Genomic DNA, 18,891 nt, shown 5'->3' on the forward strand with positions numbered 1-18,891 from the left:
TTTCCCACCCTAGTCTTATACTCGAGTCAATAAGTTTTCCCAGTTTTTTGGGGTAAAATTAGGGGCCTCGGCTTATATTCGGGTCGGCTTATACTCGAGTATATACGGTATATAACATATAACAGTGGTTATGGAGCCAGAAGAGCCGTGGCACATCCTGATTGTAAGTATTCAAACCATTTTAGAATAGTTTGAGGTCTTACCCGAGGTCCTCTGGGTGCACCTTTACTACTGAAGATGTAGTACTTAATGGATTAGAGCAATCAGCTGACTCTTTTGGCTATTGCAGGGTTTTGCTCAGGAAAATGAACGGAATCTCTTTGTTAGGATGTTCTTCATCAGTAGAGGCGGCATGAGGACCACAGGTAAGAAGTCAAACTGTTCTAAAACCCGTTTGACTCCTTACAGTGTGGTGTGCTAGAGCACTCCTGGTACCCTAACCACTGCAGAGAGCTATTGATGCTCTGGTTCTTGGAGTGCTTAATGTTAATCTGTTATTTTGAAAACTTTATAGTCATCAGGAAGTGTCCTGTTATTAAGCTTGGCATACTATTTGGAGTAAAATTATCCTCTTTCATTATCCAGACTGCTGCTTGTGCCATCTATGAACAGAAAGAGCTGAAGGAGTTTCTGATAAGTCTTTGGTCTTCCATTCGCCGAGAGGTATTTTGGAAACCAGCTGTTCTCTTCTCTTCACAATCAAATTAGATTCTTCATAGATTTTCCCCTCTCGGTTTCAGGTGTTTCAGACAGCAAGTGAAAAGATCGAAGCTGAAGGACTGGCTGCTCTGCAGAGTCTTTCTTCATGTCTGTCTCGCTCTGTTCTGACTCCTGACTCAGAAGACTACTTGGAAATCTTTTTGAACAATGTTTTAAAAGGTAATTTTATATTCTGCTCGTCATAAACCATGAAGAAAAACGAGCTAGGTACCCCTAGGGGAACCAGCTAGTTGTGTGTCAGGGGCGACCAATATACGGGATAACCCTCACATAAGTGTATATAGCAAAGAAAAGAACAGACCTGGTAGGTCAGAAAAAGTAGGGCGCCCCCTAGCAGATTATCGTAGATACACATAAAATATAACTTTTAATAGTTCTAATAGTAAAATGTTGATTTAGAAGAAGGAAAAAAAAAGTTTAGAGAGGTGAGATATTGTCTCCTAAGTGGGATATATGACCTAAAGGTATCTCCCAAATGGGGACGATACAATCTTGAATGGAGAGGGAATCCCAGTATAGTGCTCGTATTATAACTTAGAGTAGTAGCAACTTATAATAATGCTCCCATCTGTGCTAATAGATGGTCAGTACCTATTCCAACAGAGCCCCTAATAAAAGAGAATCTTGCAATATACAACGTGGCAAAATTATGCTACATCTGAGGGAGAGAAAATAATGGTAACACATACAGAACAGAGAAAGGAGAGTCTGTTACCAAGTTGCTACTGTAGCTCAGCTAGATTGTATGTCCGAAGAAAAATTATACAAAGTTAAAGATCCCTCTGTAATGGGCGAAATCTCGCTAGACTGGGAGGTGGGTTTGGGGAAGGACAGAGCTAGCAAAGCCCCCCAAACAGGCAATCTAACAAAAAACATGCTTTAAGTGAATCGACCTTTAATCCAGTATTTGATAGAGGGATTTTTAAAGAACCGTACTGGATTGTGTCTGAACATGTTAGCAGTCATCATGTTGACTGCTACACTTTTAGAAATTTGCCAAGATATGCACTCTCTAGCATAAAATTGGTAAGCCTCTGAATAATTTTCTTTTTAAGAAGTAAATTGATGTTCCCCAGTGTTTGGCAGGTAAATGATTTGATCAATTCTATAACCCTTGATGTGTCTTCAAGATTTGTGCCACCAAAATGGTATTGATGTTTCAGATTGCAAACACCATCTGTGTGAGCCGGATATGAAGTTGGTCTGGCCCAGTGCCAAACTCCTCCAAGCTGCCGCCGGTGCCTCTTCTAGAGCATGTCGGAAAGTGACATCCAGTGTTCTTCCTTTACTTATGGAGCAGTACAATCAACAGGCACAGGTAGGTGATCCTATACTATGGTGTATACCACACAATGTGCACATTACATAATTCAGGTATATAGCTGGTTCTATTATTGTAATGAATTAATGTGTAGAAAGTAAAACTGCCTTACAAAAATCAACTCATTCTAAACCACTCTTTGTAAAGTATGTTTGAGGAGCAGTCTAAACACTATAACCACTACAGCTTGTTTTAGTTGTTATAGAGCAGGCAGTCTTTGGTCACCAGCCTCTTTGATGTAGTCTAAATGTTCTTGATCACAACATGCTAACAGTGTGAAAACAGCCTGCTACGCTCTAAAAGTGTGTCTACACTTAACTGACTCTTTGCTGAATGGTTGTTAAATTTGGGGGTGATTATGTCTTTAAATAAGATTTTAAGCATGACCGTACTCGCCCAACACTATACTCTCCAATCCATTTGTAAGCAATCAGAGCAAGTTGGCATCCATAATCCAGCTACTAAATTTATTTTTTTCTTTTTACTCTCTAGCTGTGAGTGTATAAACTCGGATTGTTTTATTTTTGATCTCCGCGAAGTTCACTCTGCTAAAATCGGAACCCTAGCACAAACCCTATTTTAACTCCCATTCCTACCCCCAAAACACAGATGTTGCAAGCTTACTTAAGTGCTATTTTCTAAATATGCCACAGTGAAACCGGACATGTCTTTTAAAATTCTAACTAAAACAAAACCATAGACGCTACTCATGTTCTGCTGTGAGATATGTTTTACATGTTATATATGTTCTAATATTTATTAAAAGTATTTAAAAAGTTTATCCCGTAATATTAAATTGAAGCCCATGTGCAGTAGCTACAAGCTATCTTAAAAAAATAAGAACAATTAACCCTAGGTTATTCACAAAATGTTGGCCCAGTATTTAAAATCCTTTCTTCCTGATCATCAATCATTTCTTTATCGTACGGGGGCTAGCGATAACACCACTAAAATCATACAGGCTTTTACTAACTATTTATTTTAGTAGACAATAACAAGTTATTTGATGGGGTGAACATGGCCTTCCTTACATATACTTTGGGGGAAAAAAAATTCTTAGACTCTTTGTCTTACTTGGATGCATTTCCTTTACGCCACTCACATGTAAACATTCATATCTGAAACAGGGCAAACCATAAGTATTCCTAAAACATTTTTTTTTCTCGACTCTGGAATACATGTTTGATTTGTTTTTGGTGTGGAATAATAATAAAAATAAACAAACTAAAGTACAATCTATTAGCACACCCCAGGGACTTAGTTGGAGCAGGATTTCTAAACATTTACACTTATCAGGCATCTATTTTAATGAGGTTATATGAATGGTTGAGTCATACCTTTGAGAATTTATGGCACCAGAGCAGACCTTTCTCTCCGTACCCTTTGAATGCTTCTAAGGCAGTCCGCCACTCTCCCGGTCTTGGAATTCAAGACACACTCTTTAATTTTTTTAAAATAAGGATGACAGATTTTATTGGTAAAGTAGTTCACCCTGACCTAAGATCTGAAGATGTTGCAAATGTTTTTTCTAACAACCCCTTGGGTACCTCTAGTGGGGAGTCAGGAGATATTAACCATGCATTTTTTGCCATACCAAAGCTTTATCAGAACCAACTTAGAGGCTTTTGGAAACTAGCAAGCCTTAGGCAATATATCGATCAAAGTTTGGTCCCGATATGTTTAAGACCTGATATTCTATTGCCCGATAAAGTAAAAACAGAGGAACAGATTGCAGAATGGGAACTCAATACTGTTGGACTGTTCCTCAAGGATAATGCAGTTTTTGATTAAATTGGAACCAGATAATTTGGATAAGATCAATGGGGATTTGGATTTAGAAATTAAAAAAAGTAAAAGAATTTGACAAAGAATCTAACTTTACAGCCATGGAATCCAAGTTACAAAAGAACAATTTTCACAGAAACATCAGACACAAAAAAACACATTACAAATTCCAAAGGGATTTTAGAGACTTTCATGAGGGTAACATTTTTAAGAACAAACGTAGATCTAGAAATGTTTGAATGGGTTCAGACTAACGGTATTTTGAGAACTGCTGATAAGAACATTTCCTTCTCCAACACCACCATTGATTCTAATCCAGCTCTTCCGCCTATGCATGTTTCCCCCTTTGGTTCATTCCAATCCTCATCGTCTTATTTTAGACCAGGATTTGCAGTGGGGATACAAAACTCACAAGAACAATTACTAGCAGACAGCAAGATGGATGATAATAAATATATCACACTTTGTTCTGCAACCTAGACATCTATTACTTTTGAACAAAATTTTATCCTTTGTACCAACACCTCCCAAAAATATGTTTAATTGGGCAAAAGATGTAAATCTCTTTGGTCGGAAACTGGCCCTCCATGCTTTTCATGAGAGGAGAAACCTTAGAACAATGAAGGAAATGGGACTCTCCACAGAAGACTTTGAGCTATATAGACTCTTGACAGATTTAAACTCTGAACAAGAACCCTCTAGTTCCCTTACAGATTTTAAACATTTGAGCTGGTTTACCCCGACTTAAAATAATTCCCCTTTATTGATTTATTTGTTCAAATCTGTACTAATGAACTTGAAAACCAAACTAATATACAACCACAAGTATCTAACCTCACTTTTAGTGAAAGACAAGCCTTACAGGAATTACAATAGCAATCTGACATTGTCATAAAGTCCTCAGACAAAGGGGGTAATATTGTCCTTATGAAAAAAGAACAGTATATTGATATGTGCACGACTCATTTGGCAGATGAATCCTCATATCAAACACTAAAGGGTGATCCCACTTCCATTTATCTAAAGGATCTAATAAATGGCATTGACGGACAAAATTATTACACAAAATTAATATAGATACATCATATCTCAGTCTATCATAACTGTGGCCACCTTCTACTGCCTCCCAAAGGTGCATAAGAATTTATGCAAACCCCCTGGGAGACCAGTTGTGTCCGGAAATCATAGCTTGACAGAGAGAGCCAGTAAGTTCCTTGACAAACTACTACAACCTTTGGTACAAAAACAAAGTTCTCATATACGAGACACAAAACAAACACTGTTAGTCTTAGAAAATCTAACTGTACCCCTGTATACATCACTAGCCAGTTTGGACATAGTGGCATTATACAATAATATTCCACATGACAAAGTGCTATTAGGCTGTGCTTATTTTCTTGCCAAATCCAAAGTTTTCAATGAACCGGAACAAACTTTCATTCTCTCTCTCCTCAGGTTTGTACTTGCACATAATTATTTTACATTTAATGGTACTACCAACAGTTAAGAGGAACACCCAGCTATGCCAATTTATTTTTGGGATGGTGGGAGGAAACCATAGTGCACACCACTGTGAACACCAAATTTACTACATCTATATATAAATGGTACAGGTATATAGATGTTTTGATTTCCTGGACAGATCCCTTTGCACTCTTTGAAGAAATAGTGGACACACTTAAAAAGAAAGCAACAAATCTAAAACTTACCCATGTCATTGATGAGAAGGAATTTGTCTTCTTGGATCTAAAAATTAATATCTTAGAACATGGAGAAGTTACTACTACTCTATTCAGAAAACAAACTGCCAACAGCTTACTACAGTGGCACAGTTTTCACCCATACCATTTAAAAGCTAACATTCCATATGACCAATACCTAAGAGCAAAGAGAAACTGCTCTAACCCGCAGGACTTTGAAAATGAAACCAAGGAACTCCAAAGCAGATTCAAAAGTCTTGGTTATTTAAGATACTTAAGAGCCCACCAGCGAATCAAAGCTGTAGATACATTTGAAAGTCTACATAGACCTCCTAGAAATACCTCTACCTCTCCAGGAATCATTCGATTTATAGGCACTTATAATAACCATTGGGACATGGCCCAACAGGTTTTCCGAAGAAACTGGCCAGTATTGCAATATGATCCATCTCTAAAAAAAATACTATTGCCAGCTAACCTTCAATGACTTTTAGAAGGGCAAGAAATTTGGCAGATCATCTAACACATAGCCACTTGGAACCATCGCAAACCACGCCCACATGGCTTTAACCCACAAAAGACATTTACAAGTGTGGACACTGTAAAGCTTGTGATTTTATATTTACTAAATTGGTTGTCTGCAAACAAACCTCCAAGGAGGTTACTATCAATGCTTTAACCCCTTAACACCGCAGCCAAATGTACAAGTTGTGAACGAAACAAAACGTAAACAAAACCTGGCATTTGCGCTATATGTCTGTCCAACCGTAATTCACCTCTTTCATATTAAATGCACCCCCCCTTATTATATATCATTTTATTCAGGGGAAACAGGGCTTTCATTTAATATCAAATATTTAGCTATGAAACATAATTTAATATGAAAAAAATGGGAGAAAATAAGATTTTTTTTGATTTTTTTCGTTCTACATGACATTTTAACTGTTAATGTCATAATACTGTTTGCTTTTACTGCAATAAAATACACATATTTGTATTCAGCAAAGTCTCACGTGTAAAACAGTACCCCCTATGTACAGGTTTTATGGTGTTTTGGGAAGTTACAGGGTCAAATATAGCGTGTTACATTTGAAATTGAAATTCGCCAGATTGGTTACGTTGCCTTTGAGACTGTATAGTAGCCCAGGAAATAAATTTACACCCATAATGGCATACCATTTGCAATAGTAGACGACCCAAGGTATTGCAAATAAGCGATGTCCAGTCTTTTTTAGTAGCCATTTGGTCACAAACACTGGCCAAAGTTAGCGTTCGTATTTGTTTGTGTGTGAAAAATGCAAAAAACGCCAATTTTGGCCAGTGTTTGTGACTAAGTGGCTACTAAAAAAGACTGGACATACCCCATTTGCAATACCTTTGGTTGTCTACTATTGCAAATGGTATGCCATCATAGGGGTAATTTTCATTCTTGGGCTACCATAGGGTCATAAAGGCAACGTAAGCAATCTGGCGAATTTTAATGTGAAAAAAATTAAACACAAGCATTATATTTGACGCTGTAATTTTTGAAAACACCATAAAACCTGTACATGAGGGGTACTGTTGTACTCAGGAGACTTCGCTGAACACAAATATTTGTGTTTCAAAACAGTAAAAAGTATTGCAGCAATAATATCGTCCCTGTAAGTGCTGTTTGTGCGTGAAAAATGCAAAAAACGTCACTTTTACTGGCGATATCATGGTTGTAATACATTTTACTGTTTTGAAACACTAATATTTGTGTTCAGCGAAGTCTCCCGAGTAAAACAGTACCCCCCATGTACAGGTTTTATGGTGTCTTGGAAAGTTATAGGGTTAAATATAGTGCTAGCAAATTAAATTCCCTATACTTTCGGCATGGGTGGTCAGGCAGGTCCCGCTAATTGTAATTAATTAGGATACCTAATTATGTAAAATTATTACATAAATATATGTGTAGAATTAATATATGTATATATATACATATGTGTATATATACGTATATATATATATATATTTTTTTTTAATATTTTTATTTATATATAGGTATATATATAGTGATATATACGTATATATTTATGTATATAGATATATATATTATTTCGTTCTACGTGTATTTTGATATAAATATATATATATTAATATCACAATACAGTTAGAACGAAATAAAACACATCTATATATTTTTTAATATTTTTAATTATTTATTTTATTTTATTTTTTTACGTATTTACATATTTATTTTTTTTATATTATTTATAAATATATATATAACAATAATTATATATATATTTAATCAGTATCAGTCTACGTGTAATTTGATATTAATATATATATATATATATATATATATATATATTTAAATACACGTCGTGTATGTGTAAATGTGTGTGTATGTGTATATATATATATATATATATATACTTAGATCATATATATATAATATATATGATCTAAGTATATTTTATTTGTAACTGTCATTTTTTTTATTTATTTTTTTAACTAATATTTTATTTTTTTTACAGGACAGGGGGCAGAGACAGTGTCAGCCAGTGATGTCACATCACTGGCTGACACACAGGATCAGTGATCACAGTGACTGCCTGTCACTGTGATCACCTCCTGCAGATTGGGTAATTGACCACAGGGGGGAGTGCCTGGGTGGTACAAGCACTCCCCCCTTCCAATCTGCAGGGGGATCACTGTGCCAGTTACATGTGTCAGCCAATAGGCTGACACATGTAACACTGATCGCAGTGACAGGCTGTCACTGCGATCAGAGCGCTCTGAGATCGCAGTGACAGCCTGTCACTGCGATCTCAGACCTAGCAGATCGCGGTCACTGACCCCAGGGGGACTGCCTGGGGGGCCAGGTAAGTCCCCCGACCGCGATCTGCAGAAGGGGAAAGCCGCCGGCCGCATGTGTCAGCCGATTTGAAATCGGCTGACACATGCTTAATACTGGTCGCAGTGACAGCCTGTCACTGCGATCAGAGACTGCAGATCGCGGTCACCGGCCACAGGGGGGGTTGCCTGGGGGGCCAGGCATCCCCCCCGACCGCGATCTGCAGCGGGCGATTAGCGCCGGCCACGTGGGCGGCCATTATGGCGAGGACGTACTATTACGCCCGCCGGCGTTTAGAGCCGGTTCCTGCAGGGCGTAATAGTACGTCCTCCGGATTTAAGGGGTTAATCAACTGCAGTTCCACCTATGTAATTTACCTTATAACGTGTGTGCGGTTTACAATACGTCAGCAATTACACCGCAGAGTATTACAACACATCGACTCCATAACCAATTTACATATCGACACTATACGGCATATACGGCTAAATCATGCAGCCATATCTGGTGTACTAAAATTCCAAGTGATCCAAAAATGATCCCTAAATCATCGCAAAGGAGATATCAATATAGCGCTACTAAAGGCTGAATCTCGTTGGATCTACCAGTTTAGGATCTTACATCCCAAAGGACTAAATGAGGAGTTTAATTTTACTCTAGTCATCCATCCTTAAAATAAAGGGGACTCCCCCTTCATTACAACTGTTTAATTGGGGCATCTAAACCAACTGGCTTATTATCACCATTATATTTGAATATGTCACTTAAAAGGGAATCATGGGGTCTGTCCTTTAGTTTTGTTGAGGACTGGTAGAAACATATAAAGATTGATTTCTGTCATTTTAATACCTGGTCACTGTATGGATACTATTATTTAGTCTGACAATGGCTGGTTTATCTTCAGCAACTTGTATATCTGTGGTCTTTCCATGAAGGTAGCTAGTAAACATTTTTCGTTTTTACCACTAGATCGATTAGTATATTTATCTTTAAAGGGAAACTCCAGTGCCAGGAAAACAATCCGTTTTCCTGGCACTGGAGGGTCCCTCTCCCTCCCACCCCCCAATCCCCAGTTGCTGAAGGGGTGAAAACCCCTTCAGTCACTTACCAGGGGCAGCGACAGGTCCCACGTCGCTGCTTCCTCCTCCCCCACCGCTCCTCCTTCTGGTTACGTCGGCCGGTGGGCGAGACTGATCTCGCCCGCCGGCCGAGGAGACCTAATGCGCATGCGCGGCAATGCCGCGCATGCGCATTAGCGCACCCCATAGGAAAGCATTGAAAATGAATTTCAATGCTTCCCTATGGGGAATAGAGCGACGCTGGAGGTCCTCACACAGCGTGAGGACGTCCAGCGACGCTCTAGCACAGAAAACCTGTGCTATGAAGCAGGAAGTGTCCTCTAGTGGCTGTCTAATAGACAGCCACTAGGGGAGGACTTAACCCTGCAAGGTAAATATTGCAGTTTTAAAAAAACTGCAATAATTACACTTGCAGGGTTAAGGGTAGTGGGAGTTGGCACCCAGACCACTCCAATGAGCTGAAGTGGTCTGGGTGCCTGGAGTGTCCCTTTAAGGATTTCCTTAAGATGCTGTATTATCACTTTATCAGTGTCGGTACAATATAGTTCCCCATAAGTACATTGAACTTGGTAATACATTTTTGCCATTGGCTATTCTAAAGACGTGTGTGTGTTTCCCATTTGGAATGCGAATTCACCGCTGACATTCTGACATTAAGACTGACTAGTTACATTGTATCTGTACAATATACAGTTGGCTAGAGGCTGTTGAAATTGTTCCTTACAAGTAGCTACTTAGTACCATTTGCTGTCAGTGGTTCATTACACCTCTGATCTAGCACAGATCCCGTACTAGATTTCAACTTCACTGTATGTATCGGATTAATATAACGATGATTTAAGTGTCCATTCTATACCGATATTCACCAAGGGATATTTTTTCCGGCTATGAATATCTAGCCTTCTTTCCTTTCATTAATTGAATAGTAATTCATTTAATTACACTAATTCACTTAAGATCACCCTTATTGCAAAGGGTTAATAAACATTACTTACGTCATCTTTGCCCTTCAGTCCGGTTGGTGGAATTAATATCCAAGGGCGGGATATTTAAACCACCGCTATACTTGGACTCGTTTCCCCTGAAAGAGCAACTATTTGGCGGAAGGTGCGTCGGGACAGTTTAGAGCAGTTAGACCAGGGATGATGATGCTGCTGCTATATTCTAATCTTTAGACAAGGCACTACGCTGTGATTTTAGTATGAAATTATTTATCTACTCTACCAGCTAGCAAAGCTTGGCAATTGGTGTGAGAGGAAGGAGTCTTGCTCTCTTTTTCTCTTTTTTTTTTTTTTTTTTTACGGGCTTTGGAGGCTATGGGAGTTTAGACTTTTTTTTTAAGGGGTGCCCACGATGGCACTGTAGGTGATAGTAATATTTGGTGTAGAGTATACTCCCCATCCCTTTTCTCTGCTATTAGTCACTCTGATTTTTCAAGCCACTACTCACTTTCAGCAATAATAGCTGTGATACTTTTTACATAATGTATTAAAGGTTATGTTTTAATTATTATTTCAGACTGTTTGCACCATAACCACTTCGATGAGCACTAGTGTTTATGGTGTTTTAACATGCCCCTGCAAAAGATCAAGAGAATTTCAAATTTTAGGCAAAGTAGACAAGCTGGAGATGTAGCTGAAGTGGAAATTGTACCTGTTTTATGCTCATAATTCTAAATAAGACCTTGCAATTGCTCTCCCAGAATATTAGTGTGTGTGTGTTTTTTTTATTTTTTTAATAAGGTTTCAACCCGTATTTATAAAGGCATTTCTGCCACAGGCATCATAACATAAATATGTGTGTCATAAGACATAGATCTTAGTATTTTTCGTGGTATTTTATTGCTTTGCATTCAGGTCACAGCATTTTGTAAATGATCTTCAAATTCACTGTGTTGCTGAATGTCTATCGAAGTATGGCACATGTATAACAATCACAGCAATCTTGAAAAGTCCTCTGATTCTGCTCTCTTTACGATGATTATAGTGCTCATTAATTCCATCTTTTAAAGCCACATTTTTTTAAAATTCTTATCTGTGTGAACACTGAGAAATGATCTAAGCAGCACAACACAATATAACTTTTTTTATTTTATATTCTCCTGTGTGGCCGATGTGAACATTACTCAAAATATGTATGAATTTGTAAAAATTATTATTCTAGAGGCCTCAATATCGGAAAGAGCCCTATAACTGTGGTTATTGCAATCTTAAAGAATATTGGAAAATAACACTCTCCTTTGTTGGGAGAGATTGTAATAATAGAAAATATGAGCAGTAATGTTGCTTATACAATTTATAATACCTGAATATGTATGAAGATCAATGCTTTGAATAGAAAGCAATGGCGTTTGCTCAACAGGTGAGGTTTTACAATTTTTGATTTACATTTTCTTATCTTAAATTTCCAGAGTAGTCATCGTAGGACAATCCTAGAGATGACTGTGGGTTTTCTGAAGCTGCAGAGTAAATGGTTTGATGAAGAAGGTGAGCCCTTTTTATGTCTGTGCATAACAATTATTTGTAGTTTTAGAATGTGAGATTTGAGTTACAGCAATGGTAGTTCTGCTGATGAAAGCATTGGTTGCTCATTTACAATGATACAGCTTCCTTGCCAGGTGGAAAAACAGATATAAGCTGGCCTAATTTGAGGCAAGTTCGTTTTACCAATCTAGAGCTTAGAAGAGGATGAATACCGTATATACTCGAGTATAAGCCGAGGCCCCTAATTTTACCCCAAAAAACTGGGAAAACTTATTTACTCGAGTATAAGACTAGGGTGGGAAATGCAGCAGCTACTGGTAAATTTCTAAATAAAATTAGATCCTAAAAAAAATATATTAATTGAATATTTATTTACAGTGTGTGTATAATGAATGCAGTGTGAGTGTATGAATGCAGTGTGTGTATGAATGCAGCGTGTATGAGTGCAGTGTGTGTGTGTATGAGTGCAGTGTGTGTGTTGCAGAGCCCTGGTGGGGGGTGGGCAATTTTGTAAAACATTTTTTAAAATTTTAATTTTTTTTTATTATTATTTATTATTATTATTTAATTTATTTTAATTATTATAATTTTTTTATTATTTAATGTAATTATTATTATTTTTTTATTATTACTATATATTTTTTTCGTCCCCCCTCCCTGCTTGATACATGGCAGGGAGGGGGGGCTCTCCTTCCCTGGTGGTCCAGCATTGGAGGTTCAGTGGGGGGGGAGAGGAGGGCTGGCGGAGCTGTAACTTACCTGTCCTGCAGCTCCTGTCAGCTCTCTCCTCCTCCGCGCCGTCCGGTCAGCTCTTCTGCGGCTCTCGCGAGACTTACACTGGGAGCTGACCGAGGTGCTGAACGGACGACGCGGAGGAGGAGAGAGCTGACAGGAGCTGCAGGACAGGTAAGTTACAGCTCTGCCAGCCCCCACAGCCCCCAGTCTGTATTATGGCAATGCAAATTGCCATAATACAGACTATTGACTCGAGTATAAGCCGAGTTGGGGTTTTTCAGCACAAAAAATGTGCTGAAAAACTCGGCTTATACTCGAGTATATAGGGTACATCTACTTTCTAAGTGGATGATTACATCTGACTTTGTAGCCTAAATCACATACTTGCCAAGCTGTCTGAAAACATACAGCCTGCTTAACCCCTTAAGGACCAAACTTCTGGAATAAAAGGGAATCATGACATGTCACACATGTCATGTGTCCTTAATGGGTTAAGGTTAGTTAGGCTCTCTAGCATAGAACAGCAAAGAACCATACTACAAGCACTACTAGATATTCCTAAAGTATCCGTGATAGTCGAACACGTCATTGCTACCTGGTCTTTACTGATACCATTCCAATATGGTTTGTCCCACTCATATAGCAATATTGGTGCCATAATGTGAGGTGGCAAGGAGAACATTGATTAGAGAGTGAAGTATGGCACACTATGCAGTTATGTATATGTAAATTATTTTATATTTTTTCCATTCTACTGGATGGATGAAAATAATACAACTTTCAAAGTCGATTTTTCCATCAATTATCAATATTCACTCCACAGTCCCCCAAGAACATTTTGTGATCCCTGTCTCTTAATAAATGCCCCCAAATACACTGAAACACATATATCCTATTTGTGTTTAACCTTTTGAAAGTACAGTGAAAGGACATGACATATAATATGTTAATATGAGCTATGTTTGCCTTATGTGTGCTAGTGATACCCCCTTTGGTTTTACAGATTGACATATCTCTTGTACCTAACTTTTTTTCCCCCTAACTCGCAGATGAAAATGGTCTGGGAAGCTACAAAGACGCCCTGTGTAGTATGGTGTACTCTGCAGTGACTGATCCCAGCACCCAGGTTCATTTAGCAGCTGTAAAGGCTCTCACTGTTCTTGGCACTCATAAAGGTGATTTCCAGTATGCAATATTTATTTATTTTAAAAATATTTTACCAGGATGGATACATTGAGATTCCTCTCGTTTTCAAGTATGTCCTGGGTCCACAAAACATTGCACTGTTACAATATTACAAAAATACAATATACAAACTATATATATATGTGTGTGTGTGTGTGTGTGTGTGTGTGTGTGTGTGTGTGTATATATATATATATATATATATATATATATATATATATATATATATATATATATATATATATATATATATATATATATATATTTATATTAAAAAAAACATAACCGGCAATAAATATATTCAACCATGACAGGTGCATTCGGTGCAGAGGTATATTGCCAATAAAGATTTGACTGTCCCTGAGGTTATTCCATAATTACGGTGCTCTGTATGAAAATGAGGATCGAGCCACTTTATTTTTGTATTGCGGTATGCTAAATATCGTGCTAGTACTGGATCGGAGGAACAGCTGGGGGGAGCATTCTACTCAGGTAGGGTGTGAGTTTCCCAGAAAAGCTCTTATGCACAAGGCTGGAAAGATGAAGAGTGCGTCGGGATTCCAGCGACAGCCAGTTTAGCTCTTTTAACATGTCACAGTGATGGGTAAAGTAATTACATTCTAGTACAAAGCGGAAGAATGAATTTTATAACGTATTAAGGTGGGTTTGCATTGCGGGTGCATACACTACATCACCATAATCAGGGCCGGCCTTAGGCATTTTGACGCCCTGTGCGAAAAATCTTCACAGCGCCCCCCCCTCCCCCCCTGTCATCCATGTATGCTGTAATGTTTGTGTTGTCTGTGTATGTGATAGTAGGTGTGATGACTGTGTGTGATATGTATGCTATGTGTGATATTTGTAATGGGTGTATTAACAGTGTGTGATATGCGTGTATTGGTTGTATGTGACACACACACACACACAGAGTCAGACGGCCATACACACACACAGGAAGACATCCACACACACAGGCAGACAGTCATACACACACACACACACAATGGCAGACAGTCAGTCATACACACAGACACAGACAGTAATAGACACAGACACACACAGAGGCAGACAGTAATACACACAGACACACACAGTCATACACACAGACACACAGTCATACACACACACACACACACACACACGCAGACAGTCATACACACAGACAAACACGCAGACAGTCATACACACAGACACACACAGGCAGACAGCCATACACACACAGGCAGACAGCCATACACACACAGGCAGACAGCCATACACACAGAGGCAGTCATACACACAATCACACACACAGAGGCAGACAGTCATACACACAGACACACACACAGAGGCAGACAGTCATACACACAGACACACACACAGAGGCAGACAGTAATACACACAGACACACAGTGGCAGACAGTCATATACACACACAGACACACACAGGCAGACAGTCACACACACACACACAGGCAGACAGACACACACACACACACAGGCAGACAGACACACACACACACACAGGCAGACAGTCACACACACACACACAGGCAGACAGTCACACACACACACACACAGGCAGACAGTCACACACACACACAGGCAGACAGTCAGTCATACAGACAGACAGTAATACACACAGACACACACAGAGGCAGACAGTAATACAGACAGACACACACACAGAGGCAGACAGTCATACACACAGACACACACAGAGGCAGACAGTCATACACACACACACAGACACACACAGGCAGACAGTCATACACAGACACACACACACAGGCAGACAGTCATACACACAGACACACAGGCAGACAGTCATACACACACAGACAGTAATAAACACAGGCAGAGAGTCACTCACCTGACAATCCCACAGTTACCTGTGGAGTTCATTGTGGAGGCAGTGCAGCTCCTGGTGACTGTTTGGTGGGGAAGCAGGGACTCCTTCCTGCTTCCCCTGCAGCAGTTTTCCGGCGCTTTTAGCTCCGCCCCCGCCGCACGGTAAGCTCCGCCCCCGCTGCAAATTTTTAAAAAAAAAAAAAAAAATTTTTTTTTTTTTTTTTTAAATCCACGGCGCCCTCTGCTCCATGGTGCCCTGTGCGGCCGCACAGCTCACACACCCCTAAGGCCGGCCCTGACCATAATCAAGTACCGGCATTAGCATTTGTTGCATTGTTTCCTTTCTCTAGGGATTTGGTAGGATTTGTTTCTGTACAGGGCACCTAGTTTTGGGTAAAGGTTTAAAGAGATTTTTTCAATGTGGAGACCAAAGGATAGCTTGGGGTCTAGCAACTTACCTAGATATGTAAAAGAACAGACTGCTGTCAGTGTGCAATATGTGTGTGTTCAATTGCTTTATTTCTCAAGTAGGTTACTTTACATTCTAATATAAGAGCGATTAAGAGGCCTGCCTTTGTAAGCTCAGATATTACTTAACCCCTTCACTTTCAAATGCTCTTTTTGCCTAAACAAAAATTACCATAACGTGTATTTGAAAGAAGGGATGCAAACATTTCGTAACACAGCAATTTTGTGTATATATTGCTTTGCAGACAAATGTAAAAATTAAAATGTGAAGATTTAAACACTTTTATTTTTCATGTATTTGTTTATTTTATAATAAAAGTATTTGGGAAATGAAAAGCTTCTCAGGAATCACCTCCAGTTTCCACTCCTCAGAGGTGTCCCTAGGCAGCAACGTAAACACTCCTTTTTTTTTTTTTTTTTTAAAAGGTTGCAGGGACTGACTATACTGACCAGAACAACTACATTAAGCTGTATTTGTTCTGGTGAATGTAGTGTCCCTTTAAATCTTAAGTGACTTGCTTTGCATATTTATTTGCATTTCAACACTTGGCATTCTGGTAAGTTGGTAGAAAGATCAATATTCTTGACAATGATAACAGGATTTTTAACTGTACATTTTTTTTTCTTTCACATTAAGGGTTTTTATCACCTAGTGACATAGATCTGGTTGTTGACCACCTAACACGACTCATCCTAAAAGAAACTGATTCACAAAGCAGGTATTTCAGCTTTTCTAATTTAAGGAAAAGGTACTAGGGATCGACCGATTATCGGTTTTACCGATATAATCGGCCGATATTCGGTATTTTCGGCAATATTGGTATCGGCCAATAGGGATACCGATATTGCCGATAATACCTCCCAGGACCGCCAGGCTCATTACAAGCCCGGCGGTCCTGGGGGGGCGGGCAGCAAGCGTTTACTCACCTCCCAGCAGCTCCTCCAGCTCCCCAGTGTAAATCTCGCGAGACCCGCGGCCAGCTCTGACGGCCGCGGGTCTCGCGAGATTTACACTGGGAAGCTGGAGGAGCTGCACGGAGGTGAGTAAACACTTGCTGCCCGCCCCCCCCGCTAAGCCAATGCCACTGACTGGACCCCCCTCCCTGGCAAGGCAACAAACAGGGAGGGGGGACAACAAAAAATTAATAATTAAACATATAAAAAAAAATTAATTTAATATAAAAAAAAATTAATAAAAATGCCCCCTCACACACATACACTATTATTATACACATACACTACACAAACACACTGTGTATATAATTCAGTGTGTTTGAATAGTGTGTTTATATAATGCAGTGTGTGTATAATAATGCAGTGTGTGTGTGTGTGTGTATAATAATGCAGTGTGTGTGTGTGTGTGTATAATAATGCAGTGTGTGTGTGTGTATAATAATGCAGTGTGTGTGTGTATAATAATGCAGTGTGTGTGTGTGTATAATAATGCAGTGTGTGTGTATAATAATGCAGTGTGTGTTTGTATAGTGTGTGTGTGTGTATATAATGCAGTGTGTTTGTATAGACACACACTATACAAACACACACTATACAAACACACACTATACAAACACACACTATACAAACACACACTATACAAACACACACTGCATTATATATACACACACACTATACAAACACACTGCATTATACACACTATACAAACACACTGCATTATACACACACTATACAAACACACTGCATTATACACACACTATACAAACACACTGCATTATACACACTACATTATATAAACACTGCATTATATACACAGTGTGTTTGTGTAGTGTGTTTATATAATTCAGTGTGTGTTTGTGTAGTGTGTTTATATAATTCAGTGTGTGTTTGTGTAGTGTGTTTATATAATGCACACTACACACACACTCTGCATTATATACACACACTACATTCACTATACACACACTACACAAATACACACACTCTGCATTCCTTATATACACACACTACACAAACACACACACTTTGCATTTAGTATATACAGCATTCACTTTACGCACACTACCCACACACTACACAAACACACTACACAAACACACTACACAAACACACTACACAAACACACTACACAAACACACACTGCATCCACTACACAAACACACACTGCATCCACAACACTCACACTACACAAACACACACTGCATCCACTACACACACACTAAACAAACACTGCATCCCCTACACACACACACTACACAAACATACACAGCTCCCCTGTCTAAACACACTGCATCCACTACACGTGGCATGTATATTTTGTGCATTTACCTTTAGAAATAGTTTTTATTTTCCAAAGTGGTAAATGTACAGAATATCGGCAAATTATATCGGCTATCGACCTGAAAGTTCACAGAATATCGGTATCGGCTCTAAAAAATCAATATCGGTCGATCCCTAAAAGGTACATGATTTGGATCCACATTTTAGGCTGCCTCATGGAAGGAGCTAAGGAAAAACATAGCTACTTCCTGTGATATCAATAAGTAATGAGGTGTTTAACCCCTTAAGGACCAAACTTCTGGAATAAAAGGGAATCATGACCTGTCACACATGGCATGTGTCCTTAAGGGGTTAAAGTTACAATATTTGAACTTGATCCAGCTAGCATCCTGTGAAACATTGTCCACATGTATCTGCTGTACCACGGTTACCAATCACTGGTCAATTGCATAATGTGTGTTCACCAGGCTTAACTTTAAAATGTAAACAAGTGTCCATTCTAATTTTATTTTATTTTTTATTTTTA

The 18,891-nt window shown here is 38.9% G+C and overlaps 1 protein-coding gene across 2 annotated transcripts in view; it reads left to right on the forward strand.

The window, feature by feature from the left end:
- Positions 1-18,891, forward strand: part of MMS19 (MMS19 homolog, cytosolic iron-sulfur assembly component) — a 93,794-nt gene that overhangs the window by 59,419 nt on the left and 15,484 nt on the right. For both annotated transcript variants that reach the window (XM_063434192.1, XM_063434191.1), the window contains exons 11-16: positions 586-663; positions 741-879; positions 1,884-2,038; positions 11,840-11,915; positions 13,697-13,822; positions 16,768-16,849. In XM_063434192.1, coding sequence (XP_063290262.1) covers positions 586-663; positions 741-879; positions 1,884-2,038; positions 11,840-11,915; positions 13,697-13,822; positions 16,768-16,849 — 656 coding nt within the window. The remainder of the gene's footprint in view (positions 1-585; positions 664-740; positions 880-1,883; positions 2,039-11,839; positions 11,916-13,696; positions 13,823-16,767; positions 16,850-18,891) is intronic.

Source organism: Pelobates fuscus, chromosome 10, assembly GCF_036172605.1.
Source record: "Pelobates fuscus isolate aPelFus1 chromosome 10, aPelFus1.pri, whole genome shotgun sequence".
In the NCBI taxonomy this organism is placed as follows: domain Eukaryota; kingdom Metazoa; phylum Chordata; class Amphibia; order Anura; family Pelobatidae; genus Pelobates; species Pelobates fuscus.